Below are 20,128 nucleotides of genomic sequence, written 5' to 3'. Positions count from 1 at the left end.
TAGGTATCCGCAGGATCCTCAATGATAAAACCGACTAGAAAATGCAGTGTGGGGAATGACAGGTGAGAATAGCATCAGGTTTCATGTTGAGGCCTGTCGTATTTGCACAGCTCTCCTGATTAATCTCATACATGAGGACACTGATGCCGCTAATAGGCATAGATTACACAGGCAATGAATGCTTTTTTTAAATTCAAACACTAGAACAACGGACCAAGGTAAGAAAACTTCTGGTTTAATACAAAGCGTTGTTTTCATTTAAATAAGTTTGAACACGCATTTCCAGCGGCCCTCATGTAGGCCGCTCTCCAGGCTATCCTCCCTCCATTGCTCCTATCCATCTTCTCTCTTTAGGCTTCCATTTTCCCCTGCCTCCTCGCCATGCTCGTCCCCACACTTCCCGCCCTCGCAACTCTCTTCCATGTCTCCTCTTCCTCTCCTTCAATCCCTCAGCCTTCACTGTGCTCTCTTCCTCTCCTTCCCTCTCCTCAGTCCCTTGATGCTTTACTAAACCCCCCTGGGCTGTTCCGATGGGGTTGCTGCAAAATTCTGTTGAGGGTGAAAAGATACGCAGATCCGACAACAACAAAAAAAAACAAATGCCACAGTGAGCTGATAGAAAAAGTGTGTAGAAATGTTATGAATGACAATAGATGCAACATTTTATTTTATTCTGTTCTTATGTATCTCCCCCCGCTCCCCCCCCCCTCCCCCGCCCCCCCTCCCAAAGTGAGACAAGGATCCAGTCGAAGATAAAGCCTCCCAGTCAATCGGAGTAGTCTGAAATAAAGCTGCACTTGATACCAGTGTTCAGAGATAGACTCCTAGACTTCTTTCACAGTAACAGGAATGCATTCTTCCATTCTGGTCATCACTAATGGATTCTTATTAATCCATTTCTGTTGGAGAAAACCAATTGGTGTTATTTTTGTCACAAGTCACACTTCTTTTCCTGATTGTTGACACTCAAAAATGATGACTGCAGTCCCATGCTTCTAGGCAGCAAGCCACACGAAATAATGGGCCCTGCCCCCACCACCGCTTCCCACCCCCTGCCACTATTGCCCAGGATGCAGTGCAAGTGATTGCCATTCACTGTTGGCAGCCTCACAGTGCAGAGGCGCTCTTAAGCGCCCTCACATCTGGCTCAGAAGGCCGAGGGTTCCAATCCCAATTCAGAGACATGAGTGCAATGTCTAGGTTGATGCTCCAGTGCAGCACTGAGGGAGTGCTGCACTGTCGTAAATCACTGTCATTCAGATGAGATATTAAACTAAGGTCTGGTCCACCCTCAGGCAGATGCAATAGATCCTGAGGCAATTTCTTGAGGAAGGGCAATATTTATCACTCAGATGATCTGCTCATTATATCATTGATGCTTCTTGGAGCTTGCTGTGTGCAAATTGGCTGCCATGTTTCCATACGGCAACAGAGACAATGCTGCTGAATATTGGCTGTAAAGCATTTTGGGACATCCTGAGGTTGTGCAAGGCGCTACATAAATGCAAGCTCATTCTTTTTTGATTCTTCCTGGCACAAAGTGGCCTTCACAACTGAGCATCACAGTTACTGTTATTCAACTGTGGTGAGCATCAATAGCCCAGCCTCTTTTTGCTTTGCCTTCAGAAGGTGGGAAATGTGGTGTCACTGGACTGACAATCCAGAAGCCTACATTAATGCTCATATATACATATATGTACTTGCCTGGGTACCTTTGAAGGATTTTTAACCAGATGGATGAACTTGCAGCAAAAATATAGATAAATGTGTTTGATGAAATCACCATTACAGAGACAAAGTGACCAATGTTGGGTAATAAAGATTCCAGGGTATACGGCATTTAAAAAAAATGGGGAGGTAAGTGATCGTAATACAACTGGATTCCATATTTGTTTGAGAGCGACATAATCAAGTCCAAAACAGGAAACTTAAATGAAAACATGATGACAACACCTTAGGTTTCTCAAAGAGGTGGCTGCAGGGATATTTACTGCACTGATTGCGGTTTTTAAAAATTTTCGAGATTTTAGAATGTTCCCAAGGATTGGAAGTTGGAAAGTGCAACATCTTTATTCAAGAGAGGAGGAAGAAAGAACACAGGGGGAAGAACTTTCCCGTTGGCGGGATCCACACGCCGGTGTGTAAAATGATGCGCGGTGATGTCGGGCGAGCGTCCTGACGTCACCGCGCGCCATCGTGATATTTCGTCCGGCGGGCGCGCGATGATTTCCGATTAATTCATTAATTAATGGGCCACTTAAGGCCCTTGAGGTGCCAATTGACGACGATTTTTCGACCCGAGGATCGCACGGGCGCAACGGGCAGGAGACACTTGTATAAACCTCATCCACAGGTGGGATAAGAGGGCTCAGTGAGTTCGTGAGTGTGCTCAGTCAGATATTTAATTTGCAAGGTTACTGATACTTGCTCTGTGGGCTGTAATACTTCAAAACGCATACCAGCTGCTTGTTTTTGGGCCTGCAGGTTTCAGGGAGCCTTCCCTTAGCCTGGGAACGGGGGCTGAACTCTCCACTGGAGGCACCTCCCCTGAGGGGGAAGGGAGGGCTAGAAGGGGGAGGAGGCCAGGAGTGCACATTCAGCCTCCAGGGGAGCCACCTTTGGGAGGGCAGGAGCAACCACAAGGGGCGCAGGGCCAAGAGGTAGTCCAAGGCGGAAGGGGCCGCAAAAGACACCACCATCCTGCTGCCAGGGTATACAGGCAGCGAAGCAGCTACCTCAATATGTCTGAGGTGCAGTGCCGAAGGAGGCTCTGTCTCTCAAGGAAGACAGTCAACTCTATCTGTCAGATGATTGGCCCTGAGATCTCCACTAACTGTGGGTGGACACCCCATGCCAGTGGCTCTGAAGGTCACAGTTGCCCTCCACTTCTATGCCCCTGGCTCCATCCAGAGGTCAGTGGGTGATCTTTGCAGCATCTCCCTATCAGCTGTCCACATTTGTGTGAAGCAGGTTACAGACGCTCTGTTCAGACGGGCATTGACCTTCATCCACTCCCATTGGGACCAGACAAGTCAGACACAGCGAGCCAGAGGCTTCGCGGCCATTGCTGGCTTCCCCCGTGTCCAGGGTGCTATAGACTGTACACATGTGGCCATCAAGGCACCAGCAGGTGAGCCCGGTGCCTTTGTCAACAGGAAGGGCTTCCACTCCATGAACGTGCAGATAGTGTGTGATCACAGGATGCAGATTCTACAAGTCTGTGCAAGGTACCCAGGCAGCTCCCACGACACCTACATCCTCAGACACTCCCAGGTGCCTGGGCTCTTCAGTGCTCCAGCCCGGCTGGATGGATGGCTGCTGGATGACAAGGGCTATCCCCTCAGAAGGTGGATCATGACCCCTCTCCGCCATCCAAGAACAGAAGCTGAGCAGCGGTACAATAGGAGCCACGGCACCACAAGAGCTGTGGTGGAGAGAGCCATTGGTCTTCTCAAGATGCGCTTCCAATGCCTGGACAGTTCAGGGGGTGCGCTTCAGTATCTCCCAGATCATGTGTCACTGATACTGGGTGCATGCTGCACTCTCCACAATCTGGCGCTGGAAAGGGGGGACGCTGTGGACGATGAAGATGTCGACGCAGTTGCTGCAGCTGCACACGATGAGTCCAGCAGTGAGTCCGAGGATGAGCACGCATAGGGAAATGCTGAGGGGGTAGACGCTAACCCGGGCATACTCCAGGGAGGCAGGGACACCCGGGAGGCTTTAATCCAGTGAACCTTCAGCTAGAACACCACATGTGGGCCTCCAGGACAAGTCTGGGCTGCAGGCTCCATGCCTGATACCAAAATCTGCCTGGATAGAAACATTAACTAAGGGCCTGGTCAATAAAGCTGAATGTCCCACAAATCACTCCTAACATTATTGGTAACCATCCACATGTAGAAGAATTAAAGCACCCTCAGCCATAGTGACATGTTTGAATTTAATGGTATAACAAAATGAACTTAAGAGAACAAAATTACTAAGGTGTTCGACATCACACCCACTCACAGGGCAGCATTTTCCGGTTGGCGAGTTGGGGCGGGGCCCGCTTGCCGATGCGTAAAATAACGTGGGGAGACATCGGGCGTGTGCCCCAACATCACCCCGCGTCATTTAGATTGTCAGTTCAGCGGGCATGCAGCCAACTCGGCTGCGTGCCCGCCGACCTGTCAACGGCCTATTAAGGCCATTTAAAAGTAATTAAAAGGATTAATGGGTCTGCCCGTCCAACCCTCAGGTCGGCAGGCAGGCCGGGAGCCCAGGTGGCCTTCAGAAACAACAGGAAACACCTCATCCACGGGCGGGAGGAGGTTTCATGAGGGGTTTAAAATTTGTGTTACATTTTTAATAAAAGTAGTTGACGTGTCCCATGTCCCAGTGTCACGTGAGGGGACATGTCAATAAAATTCTTCTCATCCTTTATTATCTTTTTAAAAGTGACCCTGATCTTCCTGAGGCAGCACTTTGCCTCAGGGAGATGTGTGAGTTCTTCATGCGCGTGTGCGAAAGAGCGCACTCCCGGCTGAGGGAATCCGCCTCCCCCTCACGGGGACTGCATAGCGCTTCCTGGCGCATGTCACGCTGGGCGGGCCTTAAGTGGCTCGCCTGCGTAAAATGGCGGCGCGCCCTTGACTGGGGGGGGGTGCCGATCAGGAACTCGCCTGCTCATGCCCACACCTGCACAACCCCCCAGACAGGGGGAAAATGCTGCCCATAAAAACCTCATTGCGGGCCAACGCAAAAGCACCAATGATAAACTTGCGGCGTGCCTAAGGTGCCTTATGTTTATGCTTTCGGGTGCTACGTCTTGGTGCTGTCCCCTCACTGGGAATGGCATCTGAGCCAGCCTGCTCACTCTGCTGTCCTGATGGCCCCGGTGACCTTGGCGGCCGTCCTCTGGCCCGTGGAGCCTGTGCTGGCCCCGCCTGGGAGGGAGCGGCCAGTTCCACAGCTGGAATCTCCCCAGTCATCGCAGCCTCATCAGATGCAATGGTCACTGGCAGAGGGGCGGAGGAGCTGCTGCCCTCATCCGGAGTGCCCTGGCAGAGACGACAGGCAGCTGCTGCGCCGATGTGAGGTCGCTTCGGACCTCCCTGCTCACCATAGATGGATGGGCATCGAGCTGGGAAACTTGGCGCCCAGACCATCTCCCACACTGGCACTGACCAGCTGAGGTCATTGCTGATGTGAGGACTCGCACGTCCGAGCACAACCCCAGGGAGCCCTGATTGGTCTCCTGGAGGAGTCTCTCCACGAGAAGCGCCACTGTCTCCAGGGAGGACACATGGCACTTGGCCATGAGGCTCATTGCATCAGCGATGCTCCACGTAGACTCCTCCACCACGGACACAAAGCCAAGCACAGCCTCATGTATCTCCCCCAGATCCTCCAGCACACCCTTCCAGCGTTTGCTGCCTCATGGACAACTCTAGAGGCTCATCATCAGCCACTGACTGAGCATGTGCCTGGTCCCCTGCAGTCCTCCGACTGCTGGCGCCATGGCCACTCTCTGTCTCCACCAGTTCCTCCAGCGACTGTGAAGTGCCTTCACCACTGTGCCCCGGGGCACTAGCTGATGATCTTATTCCCACCAAGGTGCCAGTATCTGCGCTGGTGCCTGCCTGGCAGAGATGGTGTGACATTGGTGGGTCAGAGACTTTAGGGCCCTCAGGTGTGAGAGGGGTCCCTGTGCCTCCTCCTCCTGGCCCTGATCCACTGATGCTGATAAGAAGAACAAGGACATTTGAGTAGTTAATGTGGAGACAATGTCAATGAGCATCCCTGTCCCCCGGATCATTATGCACTCATCCTTCCATAAGCAATGGTCAAGCCATGTTGCAAACTTCAATCACTGAACATTCAGCAGTGCCATGGCTGCTGGGACACTAATGGTGACCTCAGTGCTGGGCAAATATACCTGCCCGTGGCACCCCAGCCTCACCGATACCGGCGGACCTGGGCATGGCACCGTTTCCAGATCTAGGGCCACCTGCTCGAACTGGCTAAGCATCGCCAACTGAGCCTGCCCTCCGCCAGTCCTCACCCGCTCGGCAGCATTATGTGCACTCTTCTCCTGAAAAGGAGAGAAGAGCATTGATTAGCGCAACCTGTACCTGGATTCTCTTCAAGGCCGTCCCACCCCAACCAGAGTGAGACATTGCAGGGCTCCAGTGCCTCCTCACCCCACAGCTGCCGCACACTCACACAAAGATGCCAGGCCTGTCCCACCGCCACACCCCCACACCCCGCTTTGGCCAAATGCTGCCTACATCACATTTTGGTACCACACGGTCTAACCCTCCATAGCAAGGAGCCGCAAGCACGGGGAGCACAGAGGGCAGCAGATCAATTGGTGCCAACGCCACCTGAAAGCTCCCCTCCCAGCCTGTCAGCACCCTGACTTGGACATGTCCTGGAGTTCCAGCACTGCGCCTAGGTGCAGCTCCTCCAGGTTGCCCCCAAAACAGTCATGTGGGTCTCAGTGTACCACATGCTGTGGGTGCAGAACCCATCTCATCACCACCCTCTCAGGGTGACCTCGGCATGGCCAATATCTGCTGGCCCACCCAGCGAAGGACACATGCTGTCAATGATTCAATACAGTAACTGCACTCAGAGTTGTGGGGGGGGAGGCGGTTGGGGGGTGGGGGATGGTGCCAGGGATGAAAACCTACCTGCTGGGTTAAGTAACCAATGCCAACATTGTCCTCACCCTTCCCAAGCGCAATGGGTCATTGAAACGCTTGCGGCACTGGATCCAGGTGTGTCGCGGGAGCTCACCACCTCCACCACCTCCTCCCAGGCACATTTGGTCATGTCGGGGGGGGGCCTCCTCCTCCTGTCCCTGGGAACAAGGGCCTCCTGCTGTGCTGCCACCTCCTCGAGGAGGGCAGCAAGACAATCGTCTGAGAAATGAGGGGCACAGTGCCCCGCTGCCCTACCCTCCTGCCTGGCCTGCTCACCAGCAGCGCTCTGGGGAGACCTTCCAGTCGCCATGTTTGTCAACCTTTGCAAGGCTGCAGCAGCTTTTTAAAACAGGCCGCCGGATCACCATTGGACCCGGTGGTCATTGGAGTCCCACCACCGCCCGCCTACTCCCGCTGTACTCGGGAGTCATGATTCACACTGGGCGGGCCTTAATTGGCCCGCCCACGTAAAATAGCGGTACGGACCCGATCGTGGGCGGCAATCGGGTCTGCGCCCGTCTGCACCCGCTCTCGCGTCGCCCACCCGCCAGCCAGAAAATTCTGCCCAGGGTTCTACTGGCCGCCTAGCCTGGCATCATTTATCAGGAAATTGCTGGAATATATTATTAAGGAAGTCTTAGCAATGCACTTAGAAAATCATAGTATGATCAGACAGAGTGTACATGGTCTTACATAAAGGAAAATCTTGTTGACAAATTTATTAGTTTTTTGAGGATGTAGCCAGTGGGGTAGATAAAGGGGAGCAAGTAGATGTAGTATGCTTAGATTTCCAAAAGGCAGTAGATAAGACACCATAAGAAAGGTTATTGCACTAGATAAAGACCCATGGATTTGAGGATGATATATTAGTATGGATGGAGGATTGTTTGACTGACTACAAGAAAGAAGTAGGAATAAACAGAACATTTTCAAATTGGCAGGCTGTAACTAGTGGAATGCTGCAAGGGTTACTGCTGGGACCTCAGGTATTTGTAATCTATATTAATAATTTAGACAGGGAGACTGAGAGTAAAATATCCAAACTTGCTGATAATACAAAACTAGGTGGTAATATAAACTGTGAGGAGGTCACAAAGATGCTGCAAGGTGGAAGATGGAGTATAATGTAGAGGAAGTGGGAGATTATTCACTGAAGATAATAAAAATAGAAAAACAGAACATTGTTAAGAGACAAAATACTTCTAAACGTTGATTTTCTGAGAGAGTTTTTGGATATACTCATACAAGGACCATAGAAAGTTAGCATATAGACACAGCAAGCAATTAAAAAAGGCGAATGGCATGTTGGTCTTTATTGCAAGTGGTTGGAGTACTGGAATAAAGAAATCTTGCTACAATTGTACAGGGCTCTGGTGAGACCACACCTGGAGTGCTGTGCGCAGGTTTGGTCTGGAAGGAGCTACTTGCCTTTGGGGCGAAGGTTCAAAAGATTATTTCCTGGAATGTGATGGATGTCCCGTGATGAGAAGCTGAATAAATTGGGCCTATGCCCTAGGAGTTTGGAAGAATGAGAAGTGATCTCAGTGAAGCATTCAAGATTCTGAAGGGGTTTGACAGGGTATCGACTGAGAGGTTGTTTAACCTAGGTTGGGGAATCTAGAACATGGAGGCACACCCTCAGGATAAGAGGTTGACCATTTAGGATTGAGATGAGGAGAAATTGTTCACTTGGAGGATTGTGAATTTTTGGGATTCTCTACCCTGGAAGGTTGTGAATGACCCTTCATTGAGTATATTCGAGGCTGAGACAGACAGGTTTTTGATCTCTGTGAATCAAGAGATATGGGAGTGACTGGGAAAGTGGAGCTGAGGCAGAAGATCAGCCATGGTCATATTGAATGGTGGAGAAAGCTCGAGGAGCCATATGGTCTACTCCTGCTCTTAAGTTATGTAATTTGCCAGAGCAAATCACCTGCACATTATAAAACCCGCCCAATTTTTATTCCATTCAGTTGAATCACCCACAGCAGTTACAAGCCCAATGGCCAAGGGCAGAGTTGCAACCTTCTCAAGCATTGTTGCAGGGTATCATGTCAATGCCATTGACTTCGGAATTGGGGTGTGGCCAGTTAACAAGAGTTTAATTTTTTTTTCACTTTTGTTATATGTTTTCCTCCAATTTATTCCCCCCACCCCATTCCCTTCCATAATATTTTGTTCTTGTTGCCAGTGAGGAAAACGTCTCCTTGGCCTGAGGTGGGTTATAAAAAAGGAAGAATTTGCATTTATATAGCACCGTCAGCATTGTCCCAACACGGTTTACAGTCAGTGAAGTACTTTTAAAGTGAGTCTTCATTATAATGTAGGAAACACAGAGCCAATTTGCACACCAGAATAATAATTACTGTTTCAGAGACTGATCCAGGACACCAAAGAAAACTCCTCTGCTCTTCATCAAAATAACATCCTAGGATCTTTTACACCCACTTGAGAGGGCAGGCAGAGCCTTGGTTTAACTTTTCATCTGAATGTTAGTACCTCCAACAGTGCAGCACTCCCTCAGTACTCAACGTTGTAATCTGGTATAAGACTTGAAATCGTAATTTTCTAACTCAAAGGCAAGGGAGCCACAAATTACACCAAAATACATCATTATCTCACATGGCGCCACTCGTATATTTATTCTCTGTCAACTTGAAACTTACTTTAAAAAAAACTCTTTTTTTAACAGTGGACATTCACTCGTGTCCTGTGGTATATTTTGCTGTCAATCATTATAGCGGCTTGTTACCTGAAAATCGCCATCATAATCTTCAAAGAGGCCCTTGAACTTCTCCTTTGGATCAGGGACTGGTTGACAGACCTTTGACCATAGCTCAAACCTGGTAAGAGTACAAAATATCAAGCTGTCTTATTATCAGAATATTTTGGTGCAGTTAAAATATTTACTTTGTCCAATCTCGATATTGAGCATTGGATCTATCAGAAGACATACATGTCCTCAGATACCCCTGCTCTGTATTTTTCCTCAAAAATACATGCTTGGGGCCTCATATTAGGTTGGTGCACGTACCTAGATTACAAAGATATTTAGTGAGACACACAGTTTTGTATATTAATAACTCAATGCGATGGTCGTCACTGGGGATCTGGAATTCACTCCCAGCCTCAGCAATTAGTAGCTTGAGGAATGGAGTCATTGTCTATCTTCATTCGAGGACTTGGAACTTTTTTTTTAGATGGCAACAGTATGCCTATCTATATTAGTAGTAAGCCCAACTTAGAGCACTATACACAGTTCTGATTTCTGTACAATAGGATAGTCTGGAGAAAGTGCAGGTAAGATTTACAAGGATGGTAGCAGAATTGGAAGTTTACAGCTACTGTGAAAGATTGAACAGGCTAGGGCTCTTCTCCATTCGAGAATAGTAGACTTACAGATGAGGTGATGGGAGGTCTTTAAAATTGTGAATAGGTTGGACAGAGTCCATATGGAAATGCTGAATGACTTCTTATTACGTCCTTTTTTATGGCCAGGATTTTATGGCCCTGCCACAGCGAGTGTTCCTCCCGGCAGAGATGACAAGCCATTTAAACCTCCATTCAGTTCGCCGGGGCTGTAATATCCCACCAGGCGAGAGGGAGCCGCAAAATCCTGGTCTATGTATTTTTTTTCAATATTTAAAGGGATATTCAGCAAGGATAAAGCAATTATGCCAACGTGGTACTGCTTTTTTTTTGATTGCCCATTATACTTATCTTTGATAACTAAAGCTGGGCTTGTCCTTCTTAAAACAGAGAAGGCCGTGAGATTTGATCATACGGTTAAAATCATGCAGAGTTTGGATAAAGTAAATAAAGAGAAACTGTTTCCAATTAAAACCATTACTTTCTCTCACCCGGGCTGTTTCCACTGGTTTGGCCTTCATCTCCGGGAGGTGCAAACTTGAATGGGTATGGTAAACAGCTGCTTTAAACAGTCAGCACCAGGTCTGACTGGACCACATCAAAAATGATCAGGTCCTGCTTTCATCTGCCAAAATTGCTCACTATTCCAGGGTCATTCTGGAATGCAAAGATAACCCCCCCACTTCTACTTGATTGAAACCTTTAAGATCTTGACAGGGTAGATATGGAGAGGATGTTTCCTCTAGTGGGAAAATCTAGGACTAGGCGTCACTGTTTAAAATTAGGGGGTTGCTCATTTAAGACAAAGATAAGGAGAACATTTTTCTCTCAGAGGGTCGTGAGTCTTTGGAACTCTCTTCCTCAAAAGGCAGTGGAAGCAGAGTCTTTGAATATTTTTAAAGCAGAGCTAGATAGGTTCATGATTAACAAGGAGGTGAAAGGTTATCGGGGGTAGGCAGGAATGTGGGCTTGTGGTTATAATCAGGTCAGCCATGATCTTATTGGATGGCGGAGAAGGCTCGAAGGGCCGAACGGCCTACTCCTGCTCCTAATTATGTATGTTCATATGTTTTCTCTAGTGCAAACTGTCTTCTTAAACCTCTCTGCTCTTTCTCCTTCACTCTCACCTTCAAAAACAAGTGGGGGGAGCTCATGGGCTTCTTTGTCATTAAGATTGAAACCATCCATTCAGCTGCTCCTGTCACTTTCCCCCCCCCTCCCCATCAATGCCTGGGTCAAATTTACTCTAAGGTCCCCCCCACCGCCTGCCCTGCCCTAGCCCTGAACTTGCACCTTCCGCATGCCCTTAGTGAGCTCATCTTGCCCATAAGACCCACATACTGCTCCTTCAATCCTGTCCCCACCAAACTGCTGGCTGCCAATTTGGCTCTCTGACCCCATGTTAGTTAATATTGTTAATGGTTCTCGTTGCTCGGGCGCTGTCCCCCTCTCTTTCAAATCCCCTGTCACCCAGGGTGCAAAACGAGAGGTGCAAAACGCCGGAGCCTGGGGGTTTTGTGTGTGGGTGGGGGGGTGGGGGGTGGGAGGGTGGAAGGGGAGCTCGTTGTCATAGATGGAGTTCTCGTTGCTCTCCAGATTGAGCAGCCCGAGTTTCAGACTCAAAAGACCGACTTTAAAAAAAATCGGGAACGTCAGGTCCGTTTCCGTGACAGTTGTTTTTAAAAGGGCCTCCAGGAAAACCACGGAGCTGCCTGAAGGTCAGTAGCAGCCCTGAAATAATACCTTATAAATGCTTCGAGCTGGTCCTGGGTGTCGAGAAGGTTCAAGTACAGAGGTAAATAACTTCACTGAGGAGTAAGCGTGGCAGGGGGTGTCAATGGAACATCGAACCCAAGCCTGTCCCTATGGGGTGAATTGGGATAAAACTAGGTGCTGCATTCTTCTCAGCTTGGGTTTATAGATTGTTAATAATTTGAACTCAACCAAAAGCTACAACTAGTATGGATCAGTCTGTCAAGGATATTTCCACTTGTTGGAGAGTCTAAAACTAGGGGGCACGATTTAGAATAAGGGGGTCACCTATTTAAGACGGAGATGAAGATAATTTTTTTGCTCTCAGGAGGTTGTGAGTCTTTGGAACTCTCATCCCCGATGGAGGCAGAGTCATTGAATATTTTTAAGGCAGAGGTAGATACATTCTTGGCTAATATGGGAGTCAAAGGGATGGGCCAAGAGTTGAGGCCACAGTCAGATCAGCCATGCTCCTATTAAATAGCGCAGTAGGTTCAAAGGGGCTGAATGGCCTACTCCTGCTCCTAATCTGTATGTTCATACACCATTCCATTCATTCACACACAATCATATAAACTTAATACCGACATTACCCGAATAAAATTTTCGTAATTTGCAGCCCAGATTTTCTTTAAATAATTTGGAAAATAATCAAAAAGATATGAAGCAACTGTTGAGCTTACTAAGTACTATTGAGCTAGCCTGGGCAATTACAAGCACTGCTGCTCAGGCAGTGGAATCTGTCTTCAGCCAATAGAATTACAACTCTAGGCAAAAAAATGCAATGTGAAGGCCGGGACTTTTGGGTGAGGCTGAGGCCTTCAAGTGAAGAGTGACAGAAAATGAAAAATAATTTTCGTTCAAAAAGAACAAGTCCTCACGACTTCGCAAAATGCTTTATTACCAGCGAATTACTTTTGAAATGGTCACTGTTGTTAGGTGAACAAATTGGGGAGGCAGTGGTGTAGCACAATAGTCATGGGACTAGTATTCCAGAGACCCAGGGCAATGCTCTGGGAACCTGGGTTTGAATCCCACCACGGCAGACGGTGACATTTGAATTCAATAAAAAAACCTGGAATTTAAAGTCTGATGACAACATGAAACCATTGCTGATTGTTGTTAAAAACCCACTAATGTCCTTTAGGGAAGGAAATCTGTCGTCCTTACCTGGTCGGGGCTACATGTTACTCCAGACCCACAGCAATGTGGTTGACTCTTAAATGCCCTCTGAACAAGGGCAATTAGGGATGGGCAATAAATGCTGCCCACATCCCATGAATAAATACATTTTAAAAAGTGGCAGACACATATATATGTATAAATATAAATTATAAATTGTATAAATTGGAAATGAATGATTGATCAGAAATGTGCTTTTCGTAATGCAGGTTGAGGGAGAAATATTCCACAGCACATTGTAAACTGTATAGTTGAACCTTTTACTTCCACCCTAGCAGACAGAGAGGGTCCCCATTTAACATCTCATCCAAAATATGGCATTGCTGATCGCTTGGTGTTACACTGAAGTGAGGCTAAAATCCATACTGGGCTGAATTTTGACTCCTGTCTGGGGGGGGCGGGGTTGTGTGGGGGTGGGCAGGAGAGAGCATGGACCCGATCAGCGCCCCTCATTTTATGTGGGCGGGCCAATTAAGGCCCACCCAGCGTGACGCTCGCCCGGAAGCGCTGAGCGCTCCCTGTGCGGGCGGGGTTGGGGGGAATTCTCTGAGTCGGGAGTGCGCTGTTTCGTGCCTGCACAGAGGTGCCTCAGGGAGATTTGTTTAAGTTTAAAATGTCTAAATAAAGTACTTGAAAACTTTTAAAACATGTCCCCTCATGTGACAGTGTCACATGATCTGGGACATATCAATCATTTTTTTTTTAAAAATTTATTGAATTTTTAAACACTTCATGAAATCTCATCCCGCCCGTGGATGAGGTTCCATGAAAAATGCAAAATAATTTTCGTTCAAAAAGAACAAGTCCTCACAACTTCACAAAATGCTTTATTACCAGTACCATGAAAAATGCAAAGTACGCCTAGGCTCTTCGCCTGCCCATCAACCTTAAGGTTAGACGGGCAGCTCATTTAATTGTTTAAATTAGTTTTTAACAGGCCTTAATAGGCCTTTGGGGCGCCCGCCCGATGTCACCGCGGGTCTTTTAGATTTTCAGTTCGCTCTTTGGCGACCAGAGAATTCAACCCACTGACCCGGAAGGTAATCTGCTGCCAGCTGTGGTAGTTTGACCCTATAGGTATTAAAAGCTGGCTAGATTTAACTATTTTATCGTGAAATACGTAATTTTAAATGTTTTTATTTTGTTCAAGACCTTATTCTGGATCTTAGAAATTTCAATTACTGACAAATAATGTTTGAGTGATTCAATGGTTTGCCTTTATTTTTCTTTTGTTATTGGAAGATTCTCTTGACTGGCAGATCAGGGTAAGCTGTTTTTCCTAAGTATTTGTACTCTCTGGTTTGTTTAATAGTTGCGGTGAGATCAGCCATAGGGTGCGCACAAACTGCATTACATTGTTGCTGCTCTTAATATTAATGACCCATGCTGCATGAATATCACACGATATTTATAATCAGATGCCACCAATGGGCGTTATAATTTTACTCGGACATTTCTGTGGTAGTTTGGTGAATTGATTGGTGAATCTTGAAAGGGGAAAATATATCATGCATGATTGAGGGGGAGGATTAAGGGACATGGGGGAGGGAATAAAAGGCCTGGAAACAGGAGAAGAACCAGGGCTCATGATTTCTCTCCCTGGCCCTGTTGTCATCGCCTCTCTCCTCAAAAATTCAACCCTTGACCCCTCTGTCCGTGCAAACCACCAATTCCCTTTCCTCTCCAAACTCTTTGAGTGTGGTTCTCAAATCTCATTGCAAATCCCTACCCACCTTCCTCATCACGCCATGTTTGAATTGTTGGATTTCCATCTGCTATAATACCATGATGGCTTTTATCAGAGTCATAAATGACAGTCTATATTATTGTGACAGTAATATATCCCTCCTTGTTGTACTCATCCTGGCTGCAGCCTTTGACACAGAAAACCTCCTCCATCACCTGTCCACTAGTATCCAGCTAGGTGAGGCTGCACTGGTCTGGTTCTATTCTTGTCTATACAATCATAGACTGCAATGATCTCTCTTCTCCTACCTGCACCTACCTTTGGTGTTCCCCAATGTTCTATCCTTTCTATTCTCATCTATATGTTGTTCCTCTGCAACCTCATTCAAAAAGACGTCGCCACCAACTCTCATGACTGTTTCATTGTCTCTACATTGTCCACTATGCCTGACTGGATGAGCAATAATTTCCTCCAATTTAATATTGGGAAGACTGAAGCAGTTGCCTTTGGCCCCCATCACAAATTCCCTATCCACCAAATCCATTCTTCTCCTTGGCAACTGTCTGAGAGTGAACCAGACTGTTCACAAATTTGGTGTTGCATTTGACCCTGAGATGAGCTTCTGACCACATATCTCCACCATCACTAACAGCTCTATTTCCACTTCCGTAATATTGTTCGTCTTCCACCCTCTGTAAACTTGACATCATCCAAAACTCCACTGCCCATGTCCTAACTCCTGCCAAATCCTGTTCACCCAATATTATCCTGTGCTTCCCTACTTACATTGGCTCCTGCTTAAGCAGTTAAGCATTTGAGCTCCTGGTCCTAACTTTAATAGTTCTCACTTTTGTTTAACTAATCCCTCCATGGCCTCGACCCTCCCTATCTACGTAACCTCCTGCAGCTTTACAACCCTCCGAAATATCCACACTCCTCTAATTCTGACTTATTCAGCATCCCCGATTTTAATCACTCCACATTGTCGGCTGTGCCGAGATCCTAAGCTCTGGAATACCCCCCACTAAACTTTTCAGCTTCTCTACCACTTCATCCATCTTCAAGATGCTCCTTAAAACCTTCAAGCTCTGGGTCATCTGCCCTCATATCTGCTTCTGTGTTTCGGTGTTAAATTATGTTTGCGAATGCGTCTGTGAAGCGTCTTGGGACATTTTACTACATTAAAGGTGTTGTATCCATACAAAGTTGTTCTTGATCTTGAAGAGTCGATAACCAGATTACAAAGATTTAAGGTGAATGGTAAATGAACCAGAGGTGACATGTGGAAAGACTTTTTTATGCAATGAGTAGTTAGGATTTGGAAGGCACTGCCTGACACACAGGTGGAAAAAAATTCATAATAGTACTTGATAGTGAAAGACTTTCAAGGATACGAGGAAAAAGCTGGGGAGTGGGATGAACTGGATTGCTCCTTGAAAGAGTCAGCACAGACTCAATGGGCTGAATGGCCTCCTTCTCAGAATCACAGAATCACAGTGCAGAAGAGGCCCTTCGGCCCATCGAGTCTGCACCTGCACGTGAGAAACACCTGACCTACCTACCTAATCCCATTTACCAGCACTTGGCCCATAGCCTTGAATGTTGTGCTGTACTAACCCACGATTAATAAATAGAACTGGATGAGTGACTTACCTTGTACAGACGAAAATCGGCACCAATACTAGCACCACAAAATTAACTGCAAGGGCTGTTACAATTATCAAAAGGGTGAAATTCATTGAGTCAGGCTCTAAAAACAAAGAAAAAAACAATATTCGATTAGTCTCTGGTGTAATCCCTGTATCAAGAACACATATCCTTCTGCATTTGTCTTCCACTTTATCTTTAATTGGTTCCCGTGGACTCAAAAGAACACAGGGATAATCAGAAGAGTACAAAATTAATACAGCAATTGCCTAAATATTTACCAAGCAAAAATTAAACAGAACAAGTAAAGTTGAGCATCAACGTGAGAGAATGTTTTTAAATTCATTTACAGAATGTAGGCGTCGCTGGCTGGGCCAGCATTTATTGCCCTTCCCTAATTGCCCTTGAGAAGGCAGTGGTGAGCAGCCTTCTTGAACCGCTGCAGTCCCTGTGGTGTAGGTACACCCACAGTGCTGTTAGGAAGGGAGTTCCAAGATTTTGACCCAGCGACAGTGAAGGAACGGCGATATATTTCCAAGTCAGGGTGGTGAGTGGCCTGGAGGGGGATTTCCAGTTGGTGGTGCAGTGATGAGCATGGTCTGAGGTTTGACTTACCTCATTAACACACCAGTTGCCTTCCACATAGACTGAAAATTGGAGATGCTTTTAAGGATCAGTATGTCAGTGAGTGTGCCTCAGTGGGTGGCACTCTCACTTTTGGCCCAGTTTATGAGTTCAAGTTTCACTCCACAGACTTCAAAACAAATTCTTGATTGATGCTGCAGTGCAGTGTCAATGTTGGAATCATGCCACAGTGGAGTACATGCTTTAGTTTGCGATTGAGAGCAGCTGCCATCAATTGAGGGAAAGATTAGGCAATTATTCAGAGTGTATAAAAACCGGTTTACAGTGGGTGTAGGGGAGGAACAAGGGAGTCTGTGCCTGTAACCTGGTCTTGTGAATAAACCTAGGTTAAGGAAAAGACTGGTTCCAGATTAATCCATTCGTCAATGTATGAACAGTAACTTAAACATGCAATACTGAGGGGGATGTATTATTAAACTGAGGCCTCAACTGCTCCTTTGGGTGAACATAGGAATTGGAGGAGGCCATTTCATCCCCTGAGCCATTCCATGAGATCATTGCTGATCTCAGTGTAAAATACATCAGATTTCTACATCTCTTCAGCTGTAAGGAAGAGCCATACAGGCTCAAAGCGTTAACTCTGTCTCTCTCCCTCCACACACGTTGCCAGATCTGCTGAGGTTTTTCCAACGTTTTCTGTTTTTAACTCCACGTACCTGCCTTTGCACCACATCCCTTAGCAGGGGAGCGAGCGCGTGGGGTCGGGAGAAGGAAGCAGCAAGCGGGAGTGGGTCAAGAGAGGGAAGTGACAAGGGAGGTGGGAAGCAGTGAGCGGGACGGGGTCGGGAGAGACGGCAAACAAAGCGGCGCGCTTAAAGAATCATGCTGAAGAATACGCAGTTACAACACTGTAACTGTGCTAAAATGAAGATAGAGGCAGCGGCATCTGCTAAAACGAAAACATGCGGTCGGAACGCGCTTTAAGGATACCTGTACAAAAGGCAGGTGGGGGAAATGGGAAAAGAAATGGGGAAGGCAGCTCAAATCAACTTTTGAGATCCAGTGAAGCAGAGTACCACAGGGAAGGGAGAGTTAATGCCCCTAAAGACTGCGTGTCTTCATTTAGATCAGTGGAGGAGCCCAGAGGCGGAGAGCTAGGGTGAAAATGGGAAACCCCAGATAGTCAGGATCACACAGCACAAACTGCATATCCAAATTATCAGTTCCAGCCGTCCCTACCCAGCCACTGTTTCGGGGCAAACCAAATAATTTGCAACCTCTGCCTGCTAATCAATTCTGATCAGAGCTTCCAACCCCACATTAGCAAAGGCTGCATGTTTCCAAATCTAGGACAAGGCCTGACCCCAATCCTGCCTCAGCCCACCTGCTGCTGGAGCCCTCATGTACCATTGTTAGTTCCAGGCTCTGTGGAAAGCACCAGATAAATGCAATGCATTATTGTTGTTTAATAAGGTTGACTTAAAGTAATGCTCTTACCAATGTTCAGAGGCTTGCTCCACTCACTCCAGAAAATGCTTTCATAGCAATCAGAGCTTATTGTTCCCCTGACTTGCACTGAATATCTTTTCTCGTGATTTCTATTGATGACATATTTTGTACTGTTCACATTTAGAACCTAAAACAGTTTGGTTACAAATGCTTAGATTAACACATGTTATTCCTAACGCCAACACAGATCACCTTAACTATACTTTAAAGAAGCAAGACTGATCGGGATACTTTAACTTAGGGAATTCCAGCCTCCGCCTTCGTGTTTGCAACAACACTTATAAAACTGCGACACAATGAGCACTGGGACAGTTCAGGATCTCTTTTCTACAGAGGCGATTTTAAATAAAGGGCTACGCTTAATGGTGGGCTTGGGTGTTTGAGAAATAAGTTTGCACCATACATTGTGCAGGAGATCATAGCCTTTTGTATCTTACTGTTTCTGAGGACAGTAGGTTGGGGGTGCTGCGGGGAGAGGCTTGGGACACCATATATTCCAGCAAGTGGCTTGGGGACCGGAAAAGCCGCTCATTGGGTGCAGCCACCTTGTCGGGTGCAGAATGGTCAGATCAAGGCAACCCCATGGCAAAATTGAGGTACGCAAATATAAAGCACCGGTTAGGCCTCAACTGGAGTATTGCGTCCAGTTCTGGGCACCACGCTTTAGGAAGGATGTGTAGGCATTAGAGAGAGTACAGAAAAGATTCAGGAGAATGGTTCCAGAAATGAGGAATTCCAGTTGCATAGATAGATTGGAGAAGCTGGGGCTGTCTACCCTGGGAGGGGGGGAGAAGTTTGAGAGGAAATTTGGTCGAAGTTTTCAAAATCATGAGGGGTCTAAATAGAGTAGATAGGGAAAAACTGTTCCCATTGGTGGAAGGATAGAGAACAAGCAGGCTCAGGCTTAAGGTTATTGGCAAAAGGAGCAATAGAGACATGAGGAGAAACTATTTCACGCAGCAAGGGGTTAAGATCTGGAATATGCTGCCTGATAGCGAGGTGGAGGCAGGTTCAATTGAGGCATTCAAGTGGGAATTGGATTATGATCTGAAAAGGGAGAATGTGCAGGGTTACGGGGAGAAGGCAGGGGAATGGCACTCGGTGCATTGCTCATTTGGAGAGCTGGTGCGGACATGATGGGCTGAATGGCCTCCTTCTATGCTATAACAATTCTGTGGTTCTGTAAAATGGATTCAAATACACCAGTTGTTGTGGTATCACCGGAACTTCTGAGCTCCAGGTTGCACAGTTGCACCTTGCTACAACGGCATGTAGGCGCAAGAGGTAAGAGGCACCAGGCACAGGAAGTTTGTTATCTTTGTATCCTATAGTTAAAGGATCTGCTGTCTGTGTCTAATACACTAGCCACCAAAGTCATACTTTAATTATTTGCAGTTGATGCCTTTCTATTTTTTTGTGCAAGTTCTTTCCGTAGATAACAGTTAGATATGTAAAGCCAGAAGGCAAGGCAAGTTAACTTCTCATCGTTACTTCAAGCCCATCCTGTTCATTTTCGAAGGTTTATTGCTCCAAGCCCCAGACAGTTTTGTTATTAATTCTTAACTCCCCAAGATGTCCAACACCCAACTGTTCAGCACGCCAATAGGGTTGTGTGCCTCCTGGGGAGGGTTACATGCATGTCAGGGGATGCACAGTGACAATCAGGCTGACTGACGGAAGGCGCCGAGGGGGAATGTGCAATGGGTCG

General features: G+C 47.0%; 1 protein-coding gene across 1 annotated transcript in view; it reads right to left on the bottom strand.

Annotated features, from left to right (window-relative positions):
- Positions 1-214: 214 nt before the first annotated feature.
- LOC144682604 (interleukin-5 receptor subunit alpha-like) overlaps positions 215-20,128 on the bottom strand; it is a 46,858-nt gene continuing 26,944 nt past the window's right edge. The window contains exons 8-11 of the mRNA XM_078545092.1: positions 18,409-18,547; positions 16,333-16,429; positions 9,442-9,532; positions 215-899 (exon numbers count right to left, since the gene is read on the bottom strand). Of these exons, the coding sequence (XP_078401218.1) occupies positions 825-899; positions 9,442-9,532; positions 16,333-16,429; positions 18,409-18,547 (402 nt within the window). The 3' untranslated portion in view covers positions 215-824. The remainder of the gene's footprint in view (positions 900-9,441; positions 9,533-16,332; positions 16,430-18,408; positions 18,548-20,128) is intronic.

This window comes from Cetorhinus maximus, chromosome 7, assembly GCF_964194155.1.
Source record: "Cetorhinus maximus chromosome 7, sCetMax3.hap1.1, whole genome shotgun sequence".
Classification (NCBI taxonomy): domain Eukaryota; kingdom Metazoa; phylum Chordata; class Chondrichthyes; order Lamniformes; family Cetorhinidae; genus Cetorhinus; species Cetorhinus maximus.
This window is presented reverse-complemented; position numbering and strand designations above follow the sequence as displayed.